Genomic DNA, 27,121 nt, shown 5'->3' with positions numbered 1-27,121 from the left:
CGCTGAGAACCGGGGTGGAGTGTTAAAAAGGGAGCGTGTCTAGCGAGACCCGTGGCCCGGAAGAAGGGAAGCGAGGCGACGCTAACCCCTGCCCACCACCCAGAGGACGAGGGAGGAGGGCCGAGGGCCGAGGGCCGGGGCCGCTAGCAGCTGCTAGGCGCTTTTCGCTGACGCGGCCGCCACGCGCACACGCGCTGACGGGCCGCGGCCTCCACGTCTCAGGTTCCGCAAAGGACTGTGGGAGCGACCCGGGAGAAGGAGGGCCAGGATGGCGGAAGCGGCGGAGTCTCCCGGAGACCCAGGGACAGCAACGCCCAGGCCCCTGGTGAGCTTGGGTTCTGTGACAGAAGGGACCGAGGGTGAGGCAGATGCCCCTTAAGGAAGTCGGGCGACGGGCTCGTGGCGTGAAAGAGCCGGAATCCCTTCCTCACGGCAGGTCCTTTCTGTACCCGATGCCGGAACAGGTCCCAACACTGCACCTGTTCTTTGGGCTAACCGCTTCCCCCCACCCGCGTTGTTCCCACGCCTTCTTGTGAAACTTTCATTCACTTTCCTTTTCATCCTCGTCCCCTGCATTTTGTTAAATGCTGAGCTTTAGGCGATTTAAGTATCTTTGCATCTGCTGTCCCCTCATTTTATGGAGACTTGTCGCTAGCCCTTGTTGGAGTAGCAGCATTCTGGCATTTAATGAGAGATTACTTCCCATGGGACGTTAGAACTTGACTGTTGATTTGCTCAGTGACCCCCAGTAGTCTTGGTTTTATCCCTGCCCTCCCTGTCGCAGCTCCTTGCAGTCCTCTTCATGATGCTCTCTTGCTCCTGTCTCTGCAGAGGATAGGATTTCTACTGCAAATACTACAATTCCAAAGCCTGGACAAGTATTTAAGAACACAGGCTTTGGAGTTAAAGTTAACTTGGAGGTAAAGTTATCACTCACTCTGCCGCTTGTGTGAATTTGGGCAAGTCATTTCATGGAGAGTGTTTTGTCATCTGTAAAATGGAGATAAAAATACCTGCCTCAAAGAGTTTTTACAAAGTTGAAATGACAAATTATGTTAAGTGTCTAATACAATGTGAAGTGTCTAATACAGTCAGTGCCATAACTGAGTGTAGTCAGCTCAACATTCTGCCCCCCAATCCCTCCTCCCAAACAACGTTTAGTTATATGCCAAATAGTGTTTAGTTATATAGTAGTTGCTCAATAAATGGTACATCCCTTTTCTCTGTTTTAAATTGGCAACTTAACATAGTAGAGGGCTGACCTGGGAGTCAGGTGAAATTGATTCTAGTTTTGGTTCTGCTTACTAGCTCTGTTTGTTCATCACTTCCTTCATTTGACAGATATTTATTGAGTATCCACTGTGTTCCAGGCACTCTTTTAGGCACTGAAGATACAACGGTGAAAGAGAGTGAGTAGGTCCAAGTTCTCATGGAAGACTTCTGACCTTGAGGAAGTCACTCTGAACCCCAGTTTCCTCATTTGGAAAATGAGGATAGTAAGTCACCACAGAATTAGAGTACTAAATGAACTAATATATTCATAGTGCCTGGTATGACGTAGTTACAGGTGCTTAGGTGTTTTTAGTTCCTGTCTTTCATCTAAACTGACCCACTCCTCTTTTATGAAGCTTTCCTCCAATTAATTTTAGTGGTTCTGGTTACTCATTACTCAGTATCCAGTCCACTTCTATTCAACAATGTTTATTGAACTCCCACAGTGTGTAATACACTATGCTAGTTGCTTTAGGAAATACAAATGGCCTGTCCTTATGGTGCTTACAGTCTAATTTGTAGGGATGAGACAAATGTATAACGCTAAAATAAGACACCATATAAGAAAGTTACACATAAAATATTAACAAAACTTAAGAGAAGATGCTATCATGTTTAGTTGGGGTGATGAAGCAAGCTACATGGTAGAAGTTATATTTGAGGGGGCCTCAGAGGATGGGTAGGATTTGAATTGCAGGTGAGCGTAAGAGCTATCAGTGACTGACCACCTGCTATGTGCCAGGATTATACTAAACATCGTCTGCATATTTTCTAAACTTCACAGCAACTATTTCAGTTAGGTGGTTTTTGAACTGTGTTTTACTTGCAGGTGAGGAGATGAGACTCAGAGAGATTTGATGATTTCCCTAGGGTGGCTAGGCTGAAAATTGAACTTAGGTCTGCTTCTGAAACCAAGAGTATTTCCAGTAATGCTACACAGCCTCTCATTGGTGAAGGTACAGAGTTTAGGAGGTGCTAATGCATTTGCAGAACAACAGAGAGATTACTTTGGCTGAAGCACAGGGAAGTATTAGGAGGTAAACCTTAAAAGATAAGGCTACTAAATTAGGGAGGCAGTATGGAACAGTGGTTATGGATGTGTGCTTTGGGGTCAAGTTGTCTAGGTTTGGTTCTATGCTCTGTCATTTAACTAACTGCGGGGTATTGGGGAAATTACCAAACGCCTCCATGCCTCAGCTTCCCTGTCTGTAAAATGGAGATAAAGTAATACTTACAGGGTTGTTTGGTGGATTAAATGAGTTAAAACACATAAAACACTTGGTAGAGTGCCTGGCACATAATTATCATGTAGTGTTATTTCTTCTTATTGACTACTATGCCGGGAGGTTTAATAGGCAACAAGGAGCCACTGGAAATTTTTGAGGAGGGAAGGGTTTTAAATCATGAATTTGACAACATAACAGAGGAGTTACCATGGGGAGTATCTGGAATCTAGGATACCAGTGCAACTGTTGCGGTAGTTCCAGGAAGAATTGATGACTGTCTGGACTACAGCAGTGGCAGATGTGAAGATTTGAGTAAGGCGGAGTCCTCGAGGGTTTGCAGTGCTAGGGAGAATGTGTCTTCCATAGTGCTTTTCAAACTTTAACGTGCATAGCAGTCATCTGGGGTATTTTGTTAAATTGCAGATTCTGATTTAGTAGGTCTGGGATGAGGCCTAAGATTCTGCATTTCTAATAAGCTGTCAGGTGGCGCTGCTGCTGCTGCTCCTCCCAGTATCACATTTTGAAAAGCAAGGCTATAGACAAATGGGAGGAAGTGATACCCTGAACAGAAATACAGAAGAGGAGAATGAGGGCCCTAAAAGTTGATTAATTCACTTTTAGAAATGTTTAGTTTGAGATATTGGCAGGCCATCCAGTAGATATCCAACAGGTAGTTGGACACTGAAATATGGACTTCAGGGCTCACAAGAGGTCAGGACTAGAAAGGTTGATTTAGGAGTCATCTGCATAGAGTTGAAAATACAGAATCTTGGGTAATGCCTGTCTATTGCCTGTCTGTTTAAGGAGCAGGAAAAAGAGCCATAATAATCACTGTAGCCTGAGGTCTGGAAGGAAGCTGGTCCCAGAGGAAGGTGCTGGCTAGAGACCATGCCACTAAGCCCCCACCCCCACATCTTGGACTGAACTGTTTCCTGCTTGATCCACCCCATCCCTCCCTCCACCTTGTTGACTCCTTTCTCTCTTTAGGATTTTGGTCAATAGTATGAGCCATCTGCTCCCAGCCACTTTCTTAAGGCTGCAGTCCCTGCTTTTACTGTGTGTTTTTGGCCCTGCCTCTATCTCCTCCCTTCATTGGCCCAAGCCAGGCAGCAAAGTGTGCACATGTGTTTATGTGCACACATGTGTATGTATGTGCACAAGGCTGCCTGCACAGAGGAAGGGGCGGGACATGGGGTCCAAGTCACCTTTCATCCCCACTGAGGGGATAGTCAGAGAGCAGGATCCACTAGCTGAGGTCCTGGTGGTATTGTCTCATATTTGGGGCTAGAGAGCCACAGATCCTGGCTCAGTTCGCTGAGCAATGTCACTAATTCTCTGGAGAAGAGATACTGAGGAAGGGTTGGGATGGGGGATGAGTGGGAATCACATGGCACTTTAGTGACTGCAGTGACTTCTGAAACCAAGTAGCTGGAGTTAGGCCAGACTTCCCCTGTTAAGGGCACAGTCTTCCATAAGAATGTCCGCACTTCAGATACCAGCTGCAGGACCAGGACCACCCTCACTTCTGACCTACTGGCTATAAATTCAGGAGTTCCCGTGATCCCCTCAGGCTCTGTAATTCCCTAGAATGACTCACAGAACTCAGGACAATGCTGTCCTTAAAATTACACTTTTATTATAGCAAAAGGATACAACAGAAACCAGCAAAAGGGGGAGATGCGTAGGTTGAGGTCTGAGATGGTCCCTAACACAAAGCGTCCTTGTCTTCTCTCTGTGGAGTCAGGACAGGACCCTGTTACCCTCCTGATACATTGATGTTGACAATATGCAGAATATTGCCAACCAGGGAAGCTCACCCACATATTTAGAGTTTTTACTGAGGTTTCATTATGTAGGTGTGGTTGACTGGATCATTGCCTCCTCTGCTTCCTGTTTATATCACAGGACTCAAACCGCCCAATCCTCTAATCTTGTGTTTGGTATTTTAGCAGTGGTCAGCCACCATGCTGTAATCTCATTAACATAAACTAGCTGTCTACCAGGGCTCACCGGTTAGCTAAGCTATTAGGGCCCACTACGAATAACAAAAATATTACTATCATTTAGGAAATCCCAGGAGTTTAGAGGCTACCTCCCAGGAACAAATGACAAAGGCTAGCTAAATACTTTTTACTTTCTACAGCAGTGACAGAACCTGAATTGACTCCCTGAGAATCTTGAACCTGAACTCTTGACATGTATCTTTCCCCTTCTGTGAGCCTGCTACTAAGTGATTTACTTGTATTAATATATTTCTTCCTCAGGACAACCCTGTGATGATAGTACCATTATCTCAGTTTTACAGATGAGGAAACTGGGGCACAGAGAGGAAAAGGAACCTGCTCATTGTCACACAGGTAGTAAATGATGGAGCTAGGATTTGAACTCAGGCTGCCTGCCTCCAGGAGCTTGCACTCTTAACCAAGGCTCTCCAGATACCACATGTTGAGCATTGACTATGTGCTAGGTGACATGCAGGTGTTATCTAATTCTTGTAGCAGCGTTGTTTCCAAGGGAGGGCAAAGGCCTGTTTGGCTTCAAAGCCCATTCCTTCTGCACTGCCCTGTCTACCCTAGCAGTAGCAGGCAGCAAGAAAGCTCAAAACAAGCAATCCTGGAGCTTGAAAGGGCAGTGTTGTAGTAGTAAAGGGAGAATAATGACTTCAAAACAGGTTGGTTTACGCATTAAGTGCTGAAGAATATTCAAAGCGTGAAACTGAGGAAGGATTCTTGTATTTCTTTTGTTTTTCTTTTGTTTGCTTGCAGGTTTTCTTTCATTTATTTAATTTTTAGTTTTTTGGCCATGCCCCGTGGCATGTGGGATCTTAGTTCCCCCACCAGGGATCGAACCTGCACCCCCTGCATTGGAAGCACGGAGTCTTAACCACTGGACTGCCAGGGAAGTCCCCGGATTCTTGTAATTCTTGATTATGAGGTCACTATTAGCACTGTCAGTAAAGTTGTGGGAAGACTAGTGTAGACTACAAAGGATTAAGAGAGTGGGAGTGTGAAGAGCAGTTTGATCAGAGAAAAGGAGAGGAAGGAGAGTAGTTTGAGGGAATGGCAGAAACAAGGAAGTGATATATTTTACCATTTTACTACGGAAGCTTTCAAATATGTAAATAAAATAAAGAGTAGTATAACAAATCCCATATACCTATCAACATTCTGCTATTCTTATTTCATTTATTTCCCCACCATATTTTTTTCTGGAGTATTATTTTAACCTTTTTATTTTGAACTAATTTTAGACATACAGAAAAGTTGCAAAAATGGTACAGAGAGTTCCTGTAAACCCCTCACCCAGCTTCCTCTAGTGTTAACATTGTATGTAACCATAGTACAGTGATCAGAACCAGGAAGTTAACGTTGGTACAACACTATTAAACTATAGATCTTATTTGAATTTTATCAGGATTTCCACGAATGTCCTTTTTTGTTCCAGGATCTTATCCAGGATCTCACATTGCATATAGCTGTTATTTTTCCGTAGTTTCCTTCAGTTTGTAATCGTTCTTCAGTCTTTCCTTGTCTTTCATGATCTTTTGTGAGTGTTTTAAAGCCAATCTCAGACGTATCACTTTACCCATAATACTTCAGTATGTTTCCCTAATAGGTAAGGACTTTTTTTGTCGTTATCACACATAACATAATAATAATCACTCCTTAATATCATCTAATCTCTGTTCACCTCCCAATTTTCTAAAAGAAAAATGTGTTTTTACAATTTGTCCAAATCAGGATCCAAACAAGGTCAACAAATTGCATTTGGTTAGTAAGTCTCTCTTTTTTGTAAAGGAACATTTCTTTTCCTTTGTTTGTTTGTTTTAATTTATTTTATTTTTGGCTGTGTTGGGTTTTTGTTGCTGCGTGCAGGCTTTAGTTGCGGCGAGCAGGGGCTACTCTTTGTTGCAGTACACAGGCTTCTTATTGTGGTGGCTTCTTTTGTTGTGGAGCATGGGCTCTAGGCACGTGGGCTTCAGGAGTTGTGGTGCATGGGCTTAGTTGATCTGTGGCATGTGGGATCTTCCCAGACCAGGGCTCAAACCCGTGTCCCTTGTGTTGGCAGGCAGATTCTTAACCACTGAGCCCCCAGGAAAGTCCCAATAAGTCTCTTTTAATATATGTGTTCTCCTCTTTTTAATGTAATTTATTTGTTTAAATTCAGTCATTTCTCTTGTAGAATTCTCCACTTTCTGTATTTGGCTGATTGTATCCTTGTGGTATTTTTAGTATGTGCCTCTGTCCACATATTTCCTGTAAACTTTAAGATCTAGAGGCTTGATTATATTTAGATTCATTTTGGCTTGGGGAGGGGAGGCAAAAAGGGAAAAGAACTTAGATGGTCCCTAAAATTAGGAATTTTTTGTTCATTTTTTAACTTTTTATTAAGAAAAATTTCAAAGACACAAAAGTAGAATGGTAAAGTGGACCCTCAGGTACCCAACCTTCAATAATAATTACCAGTTTATGGCCAATCTTCTTTCTTCTATAGCCCTACCCACTTTCCTCTATACTATTTTTTTTTTTTTTTTTTGCGGTACGCGGGCCTCTCACTGTTGTGGCCTCTCCCGTTGCGGGGCACAGGCTCCGGACGCGCAGGCTCAGCGGCCATGGCTCACGGGCCCAGCCGCTCCGCGGCATGTGGGGTCTTCCCGGACCGGGGCACGAACCCATGTCCCCTGCATCGGCAGGCGGACGGACTCTCAACCACTGCGCCACTTGGGAAGCCCCCTCTATACTATTTTGAAGCAAATCCCCAGCATCATTACATTAGTAAATATTTGATATGTATCTCTAAAAGATAAGGATTCTGTTTTTAAAGAACATAACCACAATATCATTAGTACATCTAAAAAATCAATAATTCCCTAATATCAAATATCTTATCAGTGTTCAAATTTCCAGTTATCTCCTAAATGTTATATATTTATAATTTAAAGTCTGGCCCACTACCTATTTTTGAAAATAAGGTTTCATTGGAACACTGCCAAACATAATTTTTTTTTGTGGTACGCGGGCCTCCCACTGCCGCGGCCCCTCCCCCCGCGGAGCACAGGCTCCGGACGCGCAGGCCCAGCCACTCCGCGGCACGTGGGATCCTCCCGGACTGGGGCACGAACCTGTGCCCCCCGCATCGGCAGGCGGACCCCAACCACTGCGCCACCAGGGAAGCCCCCCAAACATATTTTTTATGTATTGTCTTTGATTGTTTTCATGCTAGAGTGGCAGAGTTGAGCAATTGCAACAGAAACCATTTGTCTCTCAAAACCTAAAATATTTACTATTTGGGTCCTTCACAGAAGAAGTTTGGTGACCTCTGCTTTAGGCAATCACCTTTTAGAATAATTAAAAATAAAAATTTTTTATATTTACCTTCATTTAAACCACTTCTGGTTATCTTCATTTCCTTGTGTAAATCCAAATCTCCTTTTGATATCATATTCCTTTCTGAAGATCATCCTTTAACATTTCTTGTAGTGCATGTTTCAGCTTTTGCTCATCTGAAAAAAGTCATTGTTTTGCCTTCATTTTTAATAGCTATTTTTGCTGGGTTTAGAATTCTGGGTTGACAGTTTTGTTTGTTCAGCACTCTAAAGGTGTGTCCATTTTCTTCTGCCTTGTGTAGTTTTGGGTGAGATGTCTGTTACCTGTTTCCTCTGATTGCAATGTCTTTTTTCTCTGGCTGCCTTTAAGGTTTTCCTCTTTATCTTTGGTTTTCAGTAGTGTGAATGTGTCTAGGTTTGTGGATTTTTGCTTTTGTCTTTAGGTATTTATCTCTTTTTAAAAATTTTTTATTTATTCTTAAAATTTTTATTTATTTATTTATTTGGCTGTGTTGGGTCTTCGTTTCTGTGCGAGGGCTTTCTCTAGTTGTGGCGAGCGGGGGCCACTCTTCATCATGGTGCGCGGGCCTCTCACTGTCGTGGCCTCTCTTGTTGTGGGGCACAGGCTCCAGATGCGCAGGCTCAGTAGTTGTGACTCACGGGCCCAGTTGCTCTGCAGCATGTGGGATCTTCCCAGACCAGGGCCCGAACCCGTGTCCCCTGCATCGGCAGGCGGACTCTCAACCACTGCGCCACCAGGGAAGCCCCAATACAATGATTTGATGTGTGTAATTTTTTTTCTTTTCTAACTCTTCTTTTTTTGTTTTTGTTTAGATAATTTTCACTGACCTATCACTGATTTCTTTATTTGGCTCTGTTGAGTCTGCTGATAAGGCTGTCAAAGGCATTCTTCATCTGTTACTGTATTCACTTACTTCTAGCATTACCATTTGATTCTTACAGTTTCCATCTCTTGGCAGAAATTCACCATCATTCATGCATATATCTTTTCTACTAGAGCCTTTTTAGCGTATTAATTGTATTCATGGTAAATTTTTCTTCTGAAATTCTAACATCTCGGTCACCTCAGAGTCTGGTTTAATTGCTTTGTCTTCTCACAGAAGGTTGTTTCCCCGTGTATGTGTGTGTGTGTGTGTGTGCATGTGTGTGTTTATGGGGAAGGGGTAAATTTTTATTGATCGCTGGCCATCATATATAACAGTAGAGACTGCCTGGAAATGGCACATCTTTTCTGCTAAGTTGTTACTATGGAGGTTAAGTCAATATAGTAAGGAGTTGAACTGTATTTGGGTTTTGTACTTGATATGGGAACCTTCAATGCATCATCAGCTTCAAATTCCTCTCCTATTACCTTGTGCTTAGGGTGGGCACTAGGTTTTCCCAGTGTTTTTCTTAATGTTCCTCCTCTATGCTTAGTTTTCTGCATTCCCTTTGCCCCTGCATAAAATAGTGAGTTTCTCTCCAAGCTCTAGTCCCTTCCTTAGCACTAGACTGCTATTGCTTGTTACTGCATACTTGCTAGCCTTGTGGTGGGTACCTGGGAGGTGGAGATTCTTTGTTGTTTTGGTCCAGCCTCTGCCTTAGGTAGGTCATGTGTCCCTGAGTCTTCCTGGGTGAGACTTTCTCAGTGATCCTGTCTTCCCCAGCTGAAGGGAGACTCTAATAGTCTGGCCTCAGGATGATTTCCCACCCCTCCTCCAGGAGTAGTGAGGTTTGTCTTTGCCCTTTCCCCAGCCACAGTAGGTTTTCTCCTGTGCTCTGGAGACAACAGAGTTTGCTGATCTTCCCCCAGCAGCTTTAAGGCTCTTTTTTCTGTAGGGGAGAAGGGTCTGAGCCAGTCTCTGTGCTTTTCTCAGAAGAGGCAGCTACTCCCCTCACACCTGGACCAATGGAAGTCTGTGGAGAAGAGCCTGAAAGTGGGTGTGAATGCCTCCTGTGTCTAATGCTTCCAGGGACGCTGTACTCTCACACCAGTCAACACTTGGTCTTTAGCAATTCATTTTAAATTTTAGCTGAATTCTTAACCATCTGTGTGATGCCCAGTGTTGTTGTCTTCTCTTGCTTCGCTACAGATGAGCCAGTGCTCATGTCCCATCTCTTCTTGGAAGTAAGTGCCTGTCTTTCCTTAGATTTCATTCATGCTACTTGGTTGCCCCACAACCTCAGCTCTCTGATGGGTTCAAGGAAAGTTATGATTTTGTAGTTAATCTAGCTTTTTCTCATTGTTCTAGTGGATGGGATGCTCATTCCAGCTCTCTACATCCTAATTGGAAGTCAAATTACAGTGTTGTAAAGTCACTTGAAATAGTTGCTCTCTGTGTGGTTGTGTATTTAATTCAGTAGGTTCATTTGTTTCATTTTTCTTTCAGTTTTTGGGACTGCTTTTAAATTTTAATTTTGTCTCATAATTCTGTGAAGTATTTATATGATTTCAAGTTATATATACAGAACAATGTGTGTTCCAAGAAGACTAACTTCTCTACTTGTTTCCTCCACCTTATTCCCTCCTTTCCTAATTAGGAAGCCTCTTTTAAAAAAAATCTATGACATTTCTTACATTACATGTGACAGGTCACATTACATGACTTATTTCTTATATTTAAAAGATATTCAGATATGTATATATATTTGTATCCCCTCTTTTCTCAGATAAATAGTAGCATGTATACACACTTTCCTCCACATTATTTTTTAATTTAACACTCCATAATAGTTCTTTAGAGATATCCCCATTCCTTCTTACAGCTGCATAGCACTCCATTATGTGGACATACCATGCTTTATTCAACTGGTTCTCTGTTGATGGGCATTTGGGCTACTCTCAGGTTTTTTGCTTTTACAGGTAGTGTTGTAATGAAGAGCCTTGTGTGTGTGTGTATGTATATGTCTTTTTGTATTTTTACCAGTTTAGACTCCTAAAAGTGGTGAGCAATCCATATATAAATTTACTAGATATTGCCAGATTCATCTTCAATAGGGCCTAGTACCATTTTGTCTCCCCAGCAGCAGTGTGTGAGTGCTTTTACCCCTCAGCTTCACTTGCCGAATGTGTTGTCAAACTTGGATTTTTGCCGGTCTAACAGGTGAAGAATTTTCAAGTAGCTTTAATTTGAATTTCCTTATTAAGAGTGTGATTGACAAGCTGCTTTTCATAAGTTCTTTGAACAACCTTATTCTTCCTAAAATTTTTGTATACTGTCTTGTATTTCATTTACCTGTAACTATTGCCCACTAAACATTGGGCCAAAAACCATATGAGAAGGGATTGCTTCTGTTTTCTTAGGAACTTGAAGATTCTAGAGTTTCAGTCACAGTAATCAAATTTGGCATATGAACGTAAGAGTTTAAAAGTTTGCAATCTTGCAGTTCACTTTGGAAATGTTATTTGATCTGTGGTTGCCAGTAATCTGGTAAAAAGATTATAAATAATGATGTGTTTTGCTATTTCCATGTTCTTCCCAGTTTCCCTTTAGATTTCACATAATGCTCCTTTTTAGCCAGCAGAGGCCACTGGAGCCCACTAAGGAGCAGAAGTGCAACAGAATTGTGGCTGTGCTAAGATGTGATCACTGAAAGGTCACTAAAAGTTCTGCAATCTTACTAGCTTATATCCTGTTAAGATTTCATGCTTGACAGCTCATGCAGCTCAATATCAAAAAAAAACAAATAACCCAATCCAAAAATGGGCAGAAGACCTAAATAGACATTTTTCCAAAGAAGACATGTAGATTGCCAACAAACACATGAAAAGATGCTCAACATCATTAATCATTAGAGAAATGCAAATCAAAACTACAATGAGGTATCATCTCACACCGGTCAGAATGGCCATCATCAACAAATCTAGAAACAATAAATGCTGGAGAGGGTGTGCAGAAAAGGGAACCCTCCTGCACTGTTGGTGGGAATGTAAACTGATACAGCCACTGTGGAAAACAGTATGGAGGTTCCTTAAAAAACTAAAAATAGAACTACCATATGACCCAGCAATCCCACTACTGGGCATATACCCTGAGAAAACCATAATTCAAAAAGAGACATGCACCCCAATGTTCATTGCAACACTATTTACAGTAGCCAGGACATGGAAGGAACCAAAATGTACATCGACAGATGAATGGATAAGGAAGATGTGGCACATATATACAACGGAATATTACTCAGCCATAAAAAGGAGTGAAATTGAGTTATTTGTAATGAGGTGGATGGACCTAGAGTTTGTCATACAGAGTGAAGTAAGAAAGAGAAAAACAAATACCATATGCTAACACATATATGGAATCTAAAAAAACGGTACTGATGAACCTAGTGGCAGGGTGGGAATAAAGACACAGACATAGAGAATGGACTTGAGGACACGGGTGTGGGGGATGGGGAAGCTGGGACAAAGTGAAAGAGTAGTATCGACGTATATACACTACCAAATATAAAATAGATAGCTAGTGGGATGCTGCTGTATAGCACAGGGAGATCAGCTTGATGCTTTGTGATGACCTAGAGGGGTGGGATAGGAGGGTGGGAGAGAGGCTTAAGAGGGAGGGGATATGAGGATATATGTATACATATAGCTGATTCACTTTGTTGTACAGCAGAAACTAACACAACATTGTAAAGCAGTTATACTCCGATAAGGATATAAAAAAAGATTTCATGCTTGAAAGAAACCAAATATTTGAGGGCAAGAAAGTCTCTGCCATTTACTTTATAAGTTTTTCCATTGGTTGCCATCTCCTTCTTTAAGTTAAAAGAAATAAGCATTTGAGAATTTTGGCTAACTGCATTGTTCAATGTCTGGTGAGCTAACACCTTATTTTAAAAACTGTATAAAACCCTACAAAAAGACATGGTCCTGCTCTCTGGGAAATGATGATGTCTTTGGGGGAATCCTACAGTTTATTACAGGCTTTAAATTTTTGTCCCTAACTCTTCTCAGTTTGCAGGCCTTTCAGATATATCTATCTCACAAGACATCCCTGTGGAAGGAGAAATCACCATTCCCATGAGATCTCGCATTCGGGAATTTGACAGCTCCACATTGAATGAATCTGTTCAGAATACCATTGTAAGTTAGACAAGTTGAGAGAACTTCTGTTCAGTGTCATGGGGCTAAGTAGCTAATAGCGCTTTGTAATATTTTTGTTTGGTTCACTGGTTTTCAGTGTATTTTATTTATTGAAATTTAAGGTTCTCCCCTAGAGAATAATTTGGTACAGCCTTTTTGGAAAGCAGTTTGGCTGTAATGGATATTAAGGAACTTAAAATGTCCAATCTTTTTGAGGTGATAATTCCGCTTCTCTAGGTATAGTATAAGGAAAAAAAATTTTTTTAATACAAAAGTATTTTTAAAAATACAGAAAAATGTTTATACAAAGATGTTTGTTACAGCAATATTTATAATGGGGGAAAGTTGCAAAGAAGAGTAATCGGTTAAGTAAATTATGTTACATCTTTGTGGTAGAATGGTAAACAACCATTAAAAGTCATGTTTACAAAGAACTATTAATGACATGAAGAAATTTCTAGGTTGAAAAAATTAGGACAGAATTACCTCAACTATATTTTGAGAGGTTATGTTTATATGACTGTACCCTTCTTTAAATGTCTTGATTTTTAAAAATCTGGCTTCTAGGATTCATTTGCCAGAATGTATGGGAATGTTGAAAATTAATTGACTTTACATATTGTGAAGAATGTGTTAGCTTGGGAGCAAGCTGATTACCCCTTGTGACCTCATCAAGTAAGAACTGAAAGTTAGGTACTGTGTTTTGCAGAGCAGATTTTACTAGTGCTATTATTTTCATTTCTTTAAGTAACAGGAGGGCTGTGTTTCTCTTTTGTGGAGTTTAAAAAATCAAAACAGAACTGATGAATGTGGTAAAGAGTTAGATGTTGGCTTAAGGAGTTAATAGGAAAAGTTAATAGAAAAAGGAGTTAATAGAAAAACCCCACCTCTCTGGTTTGTTTGTATAGTGAAGGAATTAAAGTGGAGTTATAGCTCCAAAAATCAGTGAAGGGCCCCCAGGAGAATGAAATAGAAGAAATTTTAGCAAATTTAGTGAGGGGGCTGCTTGGCAACCTTGGTCATCACAGTACAAGTTGTTTATGTCTTTCAGATGCGTGATCTAAAAGCTGTTGGGAAGAAATTCATGCATGTTTTGTACCCAAGGAAAAGCAATACTCTTTTGAGAGATTGTAAGTATATAAGGATTTTGAGGCTTTGCTGTTTCTCATCATACCTTATCATAAGTATTTTATAAGGCAAAGGCTCTGTGGTAATAAAACTGATGTCATTTTGCAGGATGAAAAAATACATAAATGAAGTTTTCAAAAAAAGTTAAAAATTTAGGATGGAATTTCAGAGATTGGAAGATTTTGCTGAATATATTGTCCTCATCAATAAATATAGACTGTATATTCTCACCTGCTATAATAGACACTGCAAAGAATATTTCTGGAAGTGGCAAAGACATAGGGACTTTGTTCAACCAAAGAGCTAATGATTTCCAAGGGAAAGGCAAAATGTGTAAATGTTAAATTAGAATAATAGCTAATACCCATTAAAGGTTTAACAAATTAATAGTACTTTATTGACATTTCTGTTTTCAGAATGATCATTTAGTCTGTTGACTGCTTTCTTTAGGAGTTCCAAAACAGTGTTTGCAGAAAATTATGCTGTTATTTAGAATTTATTCTTAAAATTGTTAGACCTTTTCTTTTCAAGCATTCTTGGTTTTTCTTAGTACCCTTTGTCAGAAAAAAATTGAATCTGTTGTTTGAGAGTAGTAACAATGATGTTGTACATGAGTGTACCTTCTATTTTGGCAGCATTTCAGCTGTAATATAAGGATGTCAAATATGTGGCAAATGTGCCATCACTGTGTGGCAATTGGATGCAGTGTCAGAATCTTTTTCAACATAGTACATTGTGGGTTGAAGCTGACACATGGTTGCTACAGCTCGTATATAGTGGAAAGAGCATGGGCAAATCAGTGTTTGAATAGCGTGTGATCTTGGATAAGACAGTTAACTTTTCTGAGGTTGAGGTTTCTTCCTCAGAAAAGCTGTCTTATCCAATGAGATACCAATTTAGATCCATTAGGATAGCTATTGTCAAAGAAACAGAAAATAACAAGTGTTGGTGAGGATGCGGAGAAATTGGAACCCTCGTGCATTGCTGGGGGGAATGTAAAATGGTGCAGCCACTGTGGAAAACAACATGGTGGTTCCTCAAAAAATTACCACATAATTTTATAGTATATAAAATTTATAGTGTAGAACTACCACATGATTCAGCACATCTCCTTCTGGGTATATACCCAAAAGAATTGAAAGCACGGACTCAAACAGGTATTTGCACACCCGTGTTCATAGCAGCAGGTGAAAACAACTCTTACCTCTATCAGTGGATGGATGGGTAAACGAAGTGTGTTATATACACCATGGTATATGCCATATATGAATGGGTTATTATTCATCCTTAAAAAGGAATGAAATTCCTGATACATGCTACAACATGGATGAACCTTGAAGACATTATGCTAAGTAAAATAAGCCAGACATAAAAGGACATATATGATTCCACTTATGTTAGGTACCTAGAGTAGTCAGATTTATAGAGACAGAAAGTTAAATGATGGTTGTCAGGGACTGAGGGAGTATTGAGGAGTTATTGTTTAATAGGTTGGAGTTTCAGTTTGGGAGATGAAAAAGTTCTGGAGATGGATGGTGTGGTGCTTGCACAACAATGAATATACTCCGTGCCTGTACAGTTAAAAGTGACTAAAATGGTAAATTTTGTGTTTTATGTATTTCACAAGAATAAGAATAGTTACAAAATACTGTTATGAATCTTTTACAAATTAAAAACAGTCGTCACTGCATTAAAAAAAGCGCATTAATGTCAATTGTACTTGAATTCAGCTTTTCAGTTGATAAATTTTAACAATTTATTGCGTATTTAATAAACAATAGTTTATTAGAGTGTTAGGATTATGGTTTTTCTTTTTTTACATCTTTAACAAACTTTCCACAGTGGTGTCAAAATTACTTATTTAAAGAAAAAGATGTAAGTATGTCCATATGCACACTTCTTTCAAGTAAAGTTATGTACAAGTGAGGTTAAAGTTAGAAGTGGTATATGTACCTTTTTTCATATTACTTGAGGAAGATAAGCTTTAAGCTGTATGTTACTGAACTGTTGGTTTATTAATCACCCAACAGCTATTGATTGAGAGCCACAGTTATTAGACCTAATGTTGACAGAGCCTTTATAGTTTTCAAAAAGTTTTCATGTTGTTTGTTAACATTTAACCCGATGAAATTACCAGTGTTGGGCTGTTTTTTCACCTATAAGAACAGAAATTCTGTGCTAGTTCAATGTAGTAATTATGAAAGGGAAACAGTATTGCAGAGTGGAAAGGGCTTTGTAGTAGGAATCAGAAGATTCTGGTTTTGGTTCTAGGTTCTGGTCCCACCCCCACACTTAATTATTTTCGGAAACTTGGGAACATCACTTCTTCCCAGCTTTGTTTTGCATATTTGTGAGGTGAACCTGATTATACTTTCCTTGTCTAATGTAGTCTCAGATAGGTAAAGTGACTTGGCTTTAGTCTTCTGTTTGATGGTGCAGGGTAGGGCACTTAAGTCTTTTGACTCCTTGCTCGTTGGTCTTTAACTGTAGCATGCTGGAATGTGGCTTAGTAGGTGGGGAGAGGGTTGATTTGTGGGATGTGAAGTGAACAAAATTTAAAGGATATATGAAGAAAGGCATTCAGAATTGGGGAGCAGGGAGGGTCAGCAGAGGGATAGCAGAGGTGGGAAGGCTTGGGCAGACAGGGAGAGCCTTGATGTCTGAATTCTAAGAGGGGGAGAGGTACATATTGGAATAAAGACAGAAAACACTACATGGTTGTGTCTTAACAGTCTTCTGTCTTTTCTTATAGGGGATTTATGGGGCCCTTTGATCCTTTGTGTGACACTTGCATTGTAAGTACTTATATTTCCTTTCTTTGTCATTTGAGATAGATTAGATTTTTTTCATGGAGTTTCAAAATTGAAGGGGATTTTTTTTTTTTTTTTTTCTTTTTTTTCTTTTTGCGGTATGTGGGCCTCTCACTGTTGTGGCCTCTCCCGTTGCGGAGCACAGGCTCCGGATGCGCAGGCCCAGCGGCCATGGCTCACGGGCCCAGCCGCTCCGCGGCATATGGGATCCTCCCAGACCGGGGCACGAACCCGTATCCCCTGCATCGGCAGGCGGACTCTCAACCACTGCGCCACCAGGGAGGCCCCTGAAGGGGATTTTGACTGAATATTTCATTTAGGACTTCTGTGACATATTGTACTCCTTATGTATTTAAATCTAAAAAGTCAAGTACTTTTCTAGATCAATTCAAAGAGTGATGGACTTTAAAGATGTGAAAATTATGCCCACCTCCATTTACCAATGACTTCTTATCCTGTTTTAGCCACTTCTGTTCAACATTTATTCACACTCATGTACCTCATTAAGCTAAGTGAATTAAGTATCTGTAGGTTTAAGCACTGTTTATTTGCAAACATAATTCTTTTAAAATTTACTAAAAGCATAAGTGAGAATACATTAGAGTAGAAGTGGTAGAGTTCAAAGCAAGATCATGTTTCAAAGTGTTACGTTTTCCATATGCATTGTATGTAAAGGGAAAGGACAGAAAGAAAGCAAAGTTCTGCTGGAGAGGGGAATATAACCACAGGTGGAGTGGAAAAAATACTGCACTAGGATTCAGTTCTGAGTTCTCATCCTAACTTTGCTATCAGCAGAGTGACTTTCGGCCACTAATAACCAAAATTTGTATAATGATTTTTCTCAGCTTACAGAAAACTTTTAAATACCTTCTCTTATCCTCATAACAAGAAGTGAATATTTTTCCTCTCTTGACAAACAAGCTCACGTTCAGAGATTGAGGACTGAACCAAGGTCACATATTCAGTGGTAGACCTGGAATTCAACCTCAGGTTTCCTTGACTGCCCATTCTCTACCTCTGCAATTATTACACATCTCTTCCCACCTAGCCTCTCTGGGTCTCCTTTTCCATATCTACAAAAGGAGATGGTTGAGGGTCCTTTCCAGGCCGAACCTTTTATGATTTTAAATTCAAGTTTCTTACTGGCTTCTTTACCCATTTTTAAATGTAAGTCAAGCACATGGTAATTTAGGTAAAAACGTGGAGTGCTCTATCTTATGCCTTTAATAACCATATCAAGGGAAACAATTCAGTGCCTTGATGAAAGGGTTTATGTTAGAAGCTCTGAGCATATACCTTTTTAGTTTTGAAAGATTAACCTTAGAGATTATAGAGTTTAATCCCACTTATTTCAGAGAAGAAAATTGGAGTCCCAGGACATCAAGTGATCTGCTCCAGTTTCCATATCTAGTGACAGAATTAGGATCAATATCTGAGTCTCCTGCCTTCCAGGCCAGTTAATGTTCTTTCCGTCATACCATGCTGAAGCAATAGGAGTTCCAGACAACAAGGGATGAGGGCCAGCATTCTTTGCACTGGATTGTCAGGACTTGGAATGGAGTATGCAGAACCATAGAATACAAAAGCCTGTACTGGCACATAGCATAGCAGGACAGGACTTACTGTGTGACTTCTCTATACTTTGTAATAAGAAGAGGTTGTGAGTTTGATGTTACTTATTCTGTTACTGGAAAAAATGGCACAGAGTACAAGTGTTCTGAGTCCAAAATTCAAAACAGTTTACATCTGTAAAATTTTCAGAGAGGATATAAGTGACTGTTCAGTTACTCAGTTTCGAAGCAAAGCCTTTTCATGATAATCTGTATGTTTTGATTTTAAAAAAATCAACAACTAAATAGGTTTATAGACTGTTTCCATTTTTAAATGCCAGAACTAGAACCTTAACCCAAGGATTACAAATTCAAATGTGTACATGCATGCATTGCGAATTGATTACCAGAAGCCCTTGTGAAGGGATCTGCTGCTGTGTGAACTGCACCTGATTGTTGCCATGTACGAATGCAGGTCCAGTGTTACAAACTCTTATGATTTTTCAAGAAAATCCAGAAATACCTCCCAATTTTAAAATAACATCAACTTGAATTTAAGACCACTTTAAGTATTGTATGGACCAACAACCTCATGTCTGTGAGCCACATTTAGCCCTTCAGTTTATACCCTCTGCTTAACCAAAAAAGGTCTTCGGTAATCCATTTAAGCATTCCCATGAGGTCAAATGGAGAACGTCTTGTAGTCCTGAGGCATTTGGAATTTGAAATAAGGGAGCCTTGCCATATACTTCAGGCATTTTCCTTTTGTACAGCCTATATAGTATAGATCTTCAGGTGAGGTTTAGGGCAGCTCCCTGATTCAAAGTTTGAGAACCCATGCCGTAACTTTGTTGCTCTAAATAAAAGATTAAGCAATTCTCATGCCATTTCTTTGTCACAGAATGCTTCAGAGAGGCTCTGTAGATAGCGAAAAAGATGGAGGGCCCCAGTTTGCAGAAGTGTTTGTCATTGTCTGGTTTGGTGCAGTTACCATCACCCTCAACTCAAAACTTCTTGGAGGAAACATGTGAGTATTATTAAAATGCATCCTTTTTCCCTTGCCAGGTTATGTATGTATCTTAGATTTTTAAGGAAGTCTGGCTAGTTATATATTTTTCAAAAAGAAAAATCAAAATAAATGAGAGCCAAAAAGAAAGTTCTCTTAAAACCACTGAACAGAGATAACCTAGTTGAATTAAATTACCTTAAATTATCTGGGGTCCTTTGATAAGCTTCAGTGCTCTCTCTCCAGCCCCTGAAATCATAGGCAGAATTTTTTGTGTTAGAAGATTATGTCTGTCTTTGGGAACAGATGGCCCATAGTTTTCAACAAATTCTGAAATAGGTCTGTAAACCAGAAAAGATTAAGAAACACCATTCTTAGAGGTTCAGTGGGAGAAGGAGGTCTCTAGGAATTAGAGCAGATCATCTAGATCCTAGATGGCTGACTCTTAAGGAGTTTAAGCAGAGAGGAGGAGAGTATGGGTAGAGCAAAACTAAAGCACATGTTTAATACAGAGGCCTATCCTCATAAAATCAACATTAGGGTATAGGTATTATGTATCTGAAGGAAGGTAACGATCCATGATACATAGAAATCTGTGTAATAAGCTGTATCATGATACAGATCAGCTATATTTATGATCTTTATGGATGTATGTTGTTTTTTAGATCTTTTTTTCAGAGCCTCTGTGTGCTGGGTTACTGTATACTTCCCCTGACGGTGGCAATGCTGGTTTGCCGGCTGGTACTTTTGGCTGAGCCAGGACCAATAAACTTCATGGTCCGGCTTTTTGTGGTGATCGTGATGTTTGCCTGGTCTATAGTAGGTAAGAACGTACTTATCTCTACAGTAACAGAGCAGACCAAAGCATGAGTTAGAGATGAAGATCAGATGAGGAGCAGTGTAACTTATAAGTTACATATGAGTGATATGGTTGCCAGTGTCATCCATAGAACCGTCTTCTCTCAGTAGGGTTAATGTTCATCTTATCTGAGTTGGCTATCTGGACTTCTGAGATGTGGAGAGTCACGTCTTTTTTTTTTTTTTTTTCAATCCTTAAATAATGGATAGGGTTGAAAAAGGAGATTACACTAGACCTAGCTTAGTCCTGGCATATAGGAGGCATAGGTGACTTGAGAAATGACTTGAGCCTTTTCCTGACAAATGAATCATAATAATAGCCAGCATTTACCAATTGCTTACTGTAGGCCAGGCACTGGCCTAAGTACTTCACATATATTATCTCATTTAACCCTCACAACAACCCTAGTAAATAAAAACAGTTATTATCGGTGGCATTTTTATAGATGAGGAACAGACCCAGAGAGGTTAAGCAACTTGCCCTGGGACACATAACTAGTGAATAGGGGAATCAAGTTTCAAACCCAACCAGATCACATACCTGTTTAGAAATGTACTATACTACCTCCCAGTATAGGTTGTTAAGTATCATAGTACTTGTCTGCTTCAGCAGAAAATTCTGCTAAAGATTAGTGAGAGCCTGTAGCAGTGGCAATGAATGCTATTTGCTCATTGTTTTTACTTTCCTAAAATTCTCTTAAAATTCCACCTTAAACTGGAAGTGTTCACTAGCTTCTTTTTAATGGGATAGACAGACTGCCTAATATTTTTATGTGCAATAACATCTCTTTGCTCTGGAACATGGTTAAAAGCCAAGAAGTAGTCCAAAAGTAAGGTCTGAGAATGCCAGAATTGATATTCCAAGGATTGTATTAAGCTTGGGTGCTTTAACTACCCATGGAAGAGCCCCTCATTCCCTCACTTAGAGTCTGATAATTTACCGTACATGTAGTTCTGAATAGCTTAGTCATCAAGTGTCCAGGCCAACAGTGGTTCAGCAAGTAGAATCTTAGATGAGAGAGAAGTTCCTGTAATGCAGCAAATAGGTATTAAGCACAGACTGTGTGTCAGGCATTGTGCTAGGCATGGTCTCTATCCTCTGAGTTCACAACCTAGGCATGTAAACACTTAAGGGCAATAAAATTTTCCAGGTGGGCAATGGAAGTCTATGCAGGGTATAGTGGGGACACAGAAGAGGTAAGTGGGCAGTTCTACCTGGGGTGGCAGGATACCAGATGGTTGTTCAGGAAAGATTTCCTTGAAGGGTGATTATTGATGAGTAAAAAGATGAGTATATGTTTCCTGGATGGACAAGAGGATTGGCATCTAAAAGAGCTGATAACTTATTAAGAACAAGTACTCAAAAAGCACAGCAGTGTGAGGCCATTTGCCATAGGAGTTTTGTAAGCCTATTTAGCACAGTTCAGTAACTTCTCAGAAAAGGGTAAGAAACCCCTTTTAGAAAGGTTTCCATCTTAAATGGTTGAAACCTTTCAAAGCTTTCATACTTGAAACAGGTAGCCCTCAGCTGTCTGGAAAACTATGCTGCCAAATGCCTTTTTCTCTGAGGATCACAAATGTAACTGAACTTATAGTGTATAATTCTGTGTCCCAGACTATGCCAGGCCCCTTCAAGTTTAGTAAATGTTAGTAGTTGTGACAGTCTTATTGTATTAAATACTCCTTTTTGTTGTCTTGTTTTGCTTTGTTTAGCCTCTACAGCTTTCCTTGCTGATAGCCAGCCTCCAAACCGCAAAGCCCTTGCTGTTTATCCTGTTTTCTTGTTTTACTTTGTCATCAGTTGGATGATTCTCACCTTCACTCCTCAGTAAATCAGGAAATGGAAATTGAAAACCAGGGAATTCAAAGCTCATTTCAAAGATGCAATTCACCGTGGAGTTTTGCCTTTGGCCCTCTTTTGTCTAATATTGGAGGTATTTGGTAACTGGGTATATGAGGAGATTAAAAGGGAACCATAAAGCACCGTCACCATTTATGTAAGGAACGGATGTTTGAAAGGCCGTCCTTTCCTTCTTAATGTTATTTCTTTAAAATATGTGTGCATAGTACACACAGTATAATGCCTCCTTAAGGCATGATGGGGTCACTGTGGTCCATTTGGGTGACAACCAATGACTCGGGAAGCACATGGATACATCCTGCAAGTTGAATAGAGTTGGCAACCATATTTTCAGTTTTGAGAATACCAGTTCAGGTGCAGCTCTTAAACATATTGCCTTATGACTATTAGAATATGCCTCTCTTTTCATAAATAATAAGGGATAGTCTATTTTACTTCTCTTAAGCTTAAAAAGACAATGACAGTGGTTGGGAAAGGGGTACATAGATGTGGGAGGAGAAAACATCTAAGCAAAATTCAGATTTTGATTAGAGAAAATTCTGCACTTGTTGCTTAAAAAAAAGCAAAGGACATCTAAAACAGGCTTTTTTAGTCTTTCTGTATAGTCACCTTTCTGCCATGCTTAATAGCAGCTCCGTGAGACTCTTAATTTTTTTTAACATCTTTATTGGAGTATAATTGCTTTACAGTGGTGTGTTAGTTTCTGCTTTATGACAAAGTGAATCAGTTATACATATACATATGTTCCCATATCTCTTCCCTCTTGCGTCTCCCTCCCTCCCACCCTCCCTATCCCACCCCTCTAGGTGGTCACAGAGCACCGAGCTGATCTCCCTGTGCTATGCGCCTGCTTCCCACTAGCTATCTATTTTACATTTGGTAGTGTATATATGTCCATGCCACTCTCTCACTTTGTCACAGCTTACCCTTCCCCCTCCCCATATCCTCAAGTCCATTCTCTAGTAGATCTGTGTCTTTATTCCCGTCTTACCCCTAGTTTCTTCGTGACCTTTTTTTTTTCTTGGATTCCATATGTATTTGTTAGCATACAGTATTTGTTTTTCTCTTTCTGACTTACTTCACTCTGTATGACAGACTCTAGGTCCATCCACCTCACTACAAATAACTCAATTTCGTTTCTTTTTATGGCTGGACACTCTTAATTTTTAATCTTACTCCCCAGTTATGCATATGCAAGCTAAGGTGTTAGCAGTCAACTTGTAATCTTCCTTTGACTGAAGCTCTCAGTGGACCAATGCTTGAACTTACCCAAGTAGAAGACCTCAGAAATTTAGATTGGTAGGTGCCTAATGCATATTATCATGTGGGCACCTTCTCTTAAGGGTAGAATGAGGCAGTTTGGATACAGCATAGCTGTAAGGAATTTCTTGCTATTCTGTGTAGTCTGGCCTCTAACTAAAAAGTAAAGCTAAATCAAAGGCTGCATTTAACCATGTAAACATGGAGGGATTTAGTGTTCTAATGGCTGATTTCACAGAACAACTAGATGCTTAAGAGCATGAGGTAGGATGAGTTGAGTTTACAGCTGCTGCCTTTTCATAGTGGGCTCAGCAGTTTTTTCATTAGGTGTGTTTTTCGGGTTGGGGATAGCAATTTATTTTCTTGGTTTTAGACTTTATTTGTAAAGCCAATTAGCTCTCCTTTAGAGAAGTACTTTTTTGCACATGTGCACCTACTTGTATTCTCATCTATTTATGCACACAAGTATGAAGGATTTTCAGGGAGCAGAGTGTCTGGGACAGGCTGATTCTGAGCTAATCAGGGTTCTTTTAAGGTAATATGAACTGCTGCCTTCTATAAGTTGCACAGTGAAAAACTCTTAATAGACAAAGATTAGGAGTCAGGCAGAAAACATTCATTGTAAATATAGTTACTTATAAAGATAGGAATTTCTTATTCCACATTTTTTCTTTATCATGGAGTTTAAATATTTATTCCCTGGTATTTAAAGATGACCTACACATAGATATATAATTTTTAAAATATACTTTCTCTATCCCCAGATTAACCAAATGAACAATACTAGGACAAATGAGTACTTGGAATGATATTCAATTACAGAGCATTACAAAATTGGTCCCCTCTGTCCCAGCATTATCTAGATATTTTGGTTATGTATTTGTATTTGTTTCAATTTCCCTTTTAAATTTCAAAATAAGCCCTGTTAGGACAAAGCCAGTGTTTCAGTCTTTTTTTTTTTTTTTGCTTTATAACAAATTTAATCAGTTATACATATACATATGTTCCCATATCCCCTCCCTTTTGCGTCTCCCTCCCGCCCTCCCTATGCCACCCCTCCAGGCGGTCACAAAGCAAGTGTTTCAGTCTTGATAAAGAAAATACTTTGAAACTGGTTTTGACTTTAAAATTGGTCCTAAATGATCATCCATTTACATTGTCTGAAATTTTCTAACTTCCCACTAAAAACATCTCTCTTCCAAAGTTGTTTTGTAAGCTATCCCAATGATTATAATGTAAAATTAAAGAAATATTCATGCTTCTCAAAAGGGAATTAAATCTTCACTGAATTTTACTCAGGCTAAATATTTGGTCAGAAATTCCTAAGGCCACAACTTTGGTGGGGTTTATGTGTGTGTGGGGGGGGTATTATACATATTGGGTGTTAAGGCAACTTGTTCTGTGTTTTAGTCTGTTGCTTTTGGGTTACTTAGGGAATGGTTTTATTTTATTTAAATGAAGGCGGGTAAAATGGAGATTTAATTATCTTTCTGAAAATGAGTGGTCAATTTGAGGGTATAAATAAATATTTTCTTAATATATGCAAAAAAGTACATTGCTTTCTGTCACAGAAGACCTGAGTATCTGGAAGTTGTAACCCTCTACACAGCTTTCCCTGATTTGCTGCAGAGGCACGTGGCTAATTATAGAAAGGAAGACTAGAAGGGAAGGGGACTCCAACAAAGGAAACCCTGTTCCGGGAATTGGAAGGTTTCACGCTTTAGATGAAATTCAAGCATGTGATGTGCATTACTGCCATCGTGGCTTATCACTTGCTGCTCCTGCTTCTGAGATTGAGACTCCGTTGTCATATTCTTTAGCAATAGGAAAGGTGAAGACTGGATTTAATTGTTCAGATTATAAATACTCAATTGATGTGGACATCTTTTTGCAGTGTAGTCTTAAAAGTCAGTCATTAATCGTCAAGTCTTTTGCCTCTTAAGTGGTTTATTACATGAGTTGAGTTGTATCTTTTCATTGTGGGGATTTTCTTTTGGGCAAGGTGGGGGGGTGGGTCACAGGGCATGGGGGTAGTAAGCATTTTACTGTTTACTGTATTTGTCTTTTTATAAAGTGTCCCCTAAAATGTGATTAGAAGGCTAACAAGCCTATATTTGAAGGTTTAATTGTGTACGTTATATAATCTAAGTACTTACTGTATTTGAACGTCCTGTTTATTCCTGGAGATGAAAATGAAAATCTCCCATCATTTCCAATTCTTGTATAACATCAAGTCATTGGAATTTATCTATAGCCTATCATGATATGATCAGACATCCATTGCATGCAGTTGTTTTATTCCAGAGTAAAATACTGAAATTGTGCTTCTTAATTGAACTGTTCATTTCTGAGGCAATTTGGATAGAAATAAATGTGTGAATGTTAATGCATATATGTAAATTAGAAATACTTTTTTAGATTCCGTGGGCTTTTATTAAAGAATTTCTAGGGATTTACTTAGGTCATAAGATGGCTAAATAATAATGTGACAATAATATTACTACAAATAATAGCTAACACTTATTGGGCACTTACTGTGTGCCAGACACTACTCTATTTTTTTAAGAATTTTTTGTAACAGCTTTATTGGGATACACTTTACCATAAAATTCACCCTTTTAAAGTAATATACAATTCAGTGATTTTTCAGTATATTCACATAATTGTGCAACTATCACCACTGTCTCATTTTAGAACATTCCCATCGCTCCACAAAGAAACCCCAAAGCCATTAGCAGTCATCCCCCTTTTCCCTTTTCCCTTTTCCCCAGCCCCTGGCAACCATCAGTCTGCTTTCTGTCTCTATGGATTTGGCCAGGCACTATTCTTAAGTGCTTTTCATGCATCTCCTCCAATCTTCAACATAAAGTGGTACAATCCTCATTTTACTGGTAGAAAATTGAGGCTCAGGAAGGTTAAGTAAATTGTCCAAGGTTACACAGTGAATTGATTTAAAATAGGAAAACACATTAGCTGAGATCATAGTAGGACACAGTTTTGAATTGCATTGTTATATGCATGAAATGAATACACCTCCTCCCCAGGGTATGTTCCCTGTTACTAGCCATTACAACGTACAGCTCACTGGAGGTCAATAACTCGTTTTTTTCTGAGTACTAGAATACTATATTAGTAGCATCTGAGAAAGACACAGAGCGGTTATACATTGGGAAGAGTTAGGTTTGCTGCCCTCACTCCTCCTTGAGCCCCTTTTCTTTCCCCTCCTCCCACTACCAGACACATACACCCCTCCCCTTTTTCTCAAAGTCTTAAGAATCAAGCAGCTTCTGCCTCTTTCATTTTAATTCTCCCAGAGGGATGGTTAACACATCAAAATTTAACGCGCCTATTCAGGTGTTTATAGTCAAGGGATGCCTCTGGTCACATGTAGTACCAGCTATATTCCTAAGACCTCAGAGAGCAGTAGTGTGAAAATAGAATGCCTTTCTATTTGGGTTAAACTAGGTGGGGTGAAGAAATAACACAGTAACTAAAGGCTTTGCCTTAATGAAGTCAGTGTTCCAGCCTGGTAGGAAGTGGCTACACGCTGCTCTTGTTCACTCTGTTCTCTTTTAGAGCCTTTGTATTCTGCACCATCTCTGCTGGTAATTTCTTGGTCCTCTTCGATGCTCTGTTTTAATCCTGATCTTTCCTATAAATAAAGAACCTGTGAAAAGAATAAATCTGTAAAATGATTTGTGAATATTAAATGTGCAAATAAAAAACACTGGAAAAGGAGAA

The 27,121-nt window shown here is 39.6% G+C and overlaps 1 protein-coding gene across 1 annotated transcript; it reads left to right on the top strand.

The window, feature by feature from the left end:
* On the top strand, nt 1-27,121 carry YIPF6 (Yip1 domain family member 6). The gene is made up of 7 exons (XM_081222449.1): nt 1-325; nt 12,779-12,907; nt 13,959-14,037; nt 16,788-16,830; nt 19,297-19,422; nt 20,067-20,224; nt 21,973-27,121. Exons 1-7 carry the CDS (start codon nt 269-271, stop codon nt 22,089-22,091), a joined length of 711 nt encoding a protein of 236 aa, XP_081078575.1. The 5' UTR covers nt 1-268; the 3' UTR covers nt 22,092-27,121.

Source organism: Mesoplodon bidens (genome assembly GCF_964165515.1).
Source record: "Mesoplodon bidens genome assembly, chromosome: X".
In the NCBI taxonomy this organism is placed as follows: Eukaryota; Metazoa; Chordata; class Mammalia; order Artiodactyla; family Ziphiidae; genus Mesoplodon; species Mesoplodon bidens.
The sequence above is the reverse complement of the archived record's forward strand: the minus strand, read 5'-3'. Positions and strand labels throughout refer to the sequence as shown.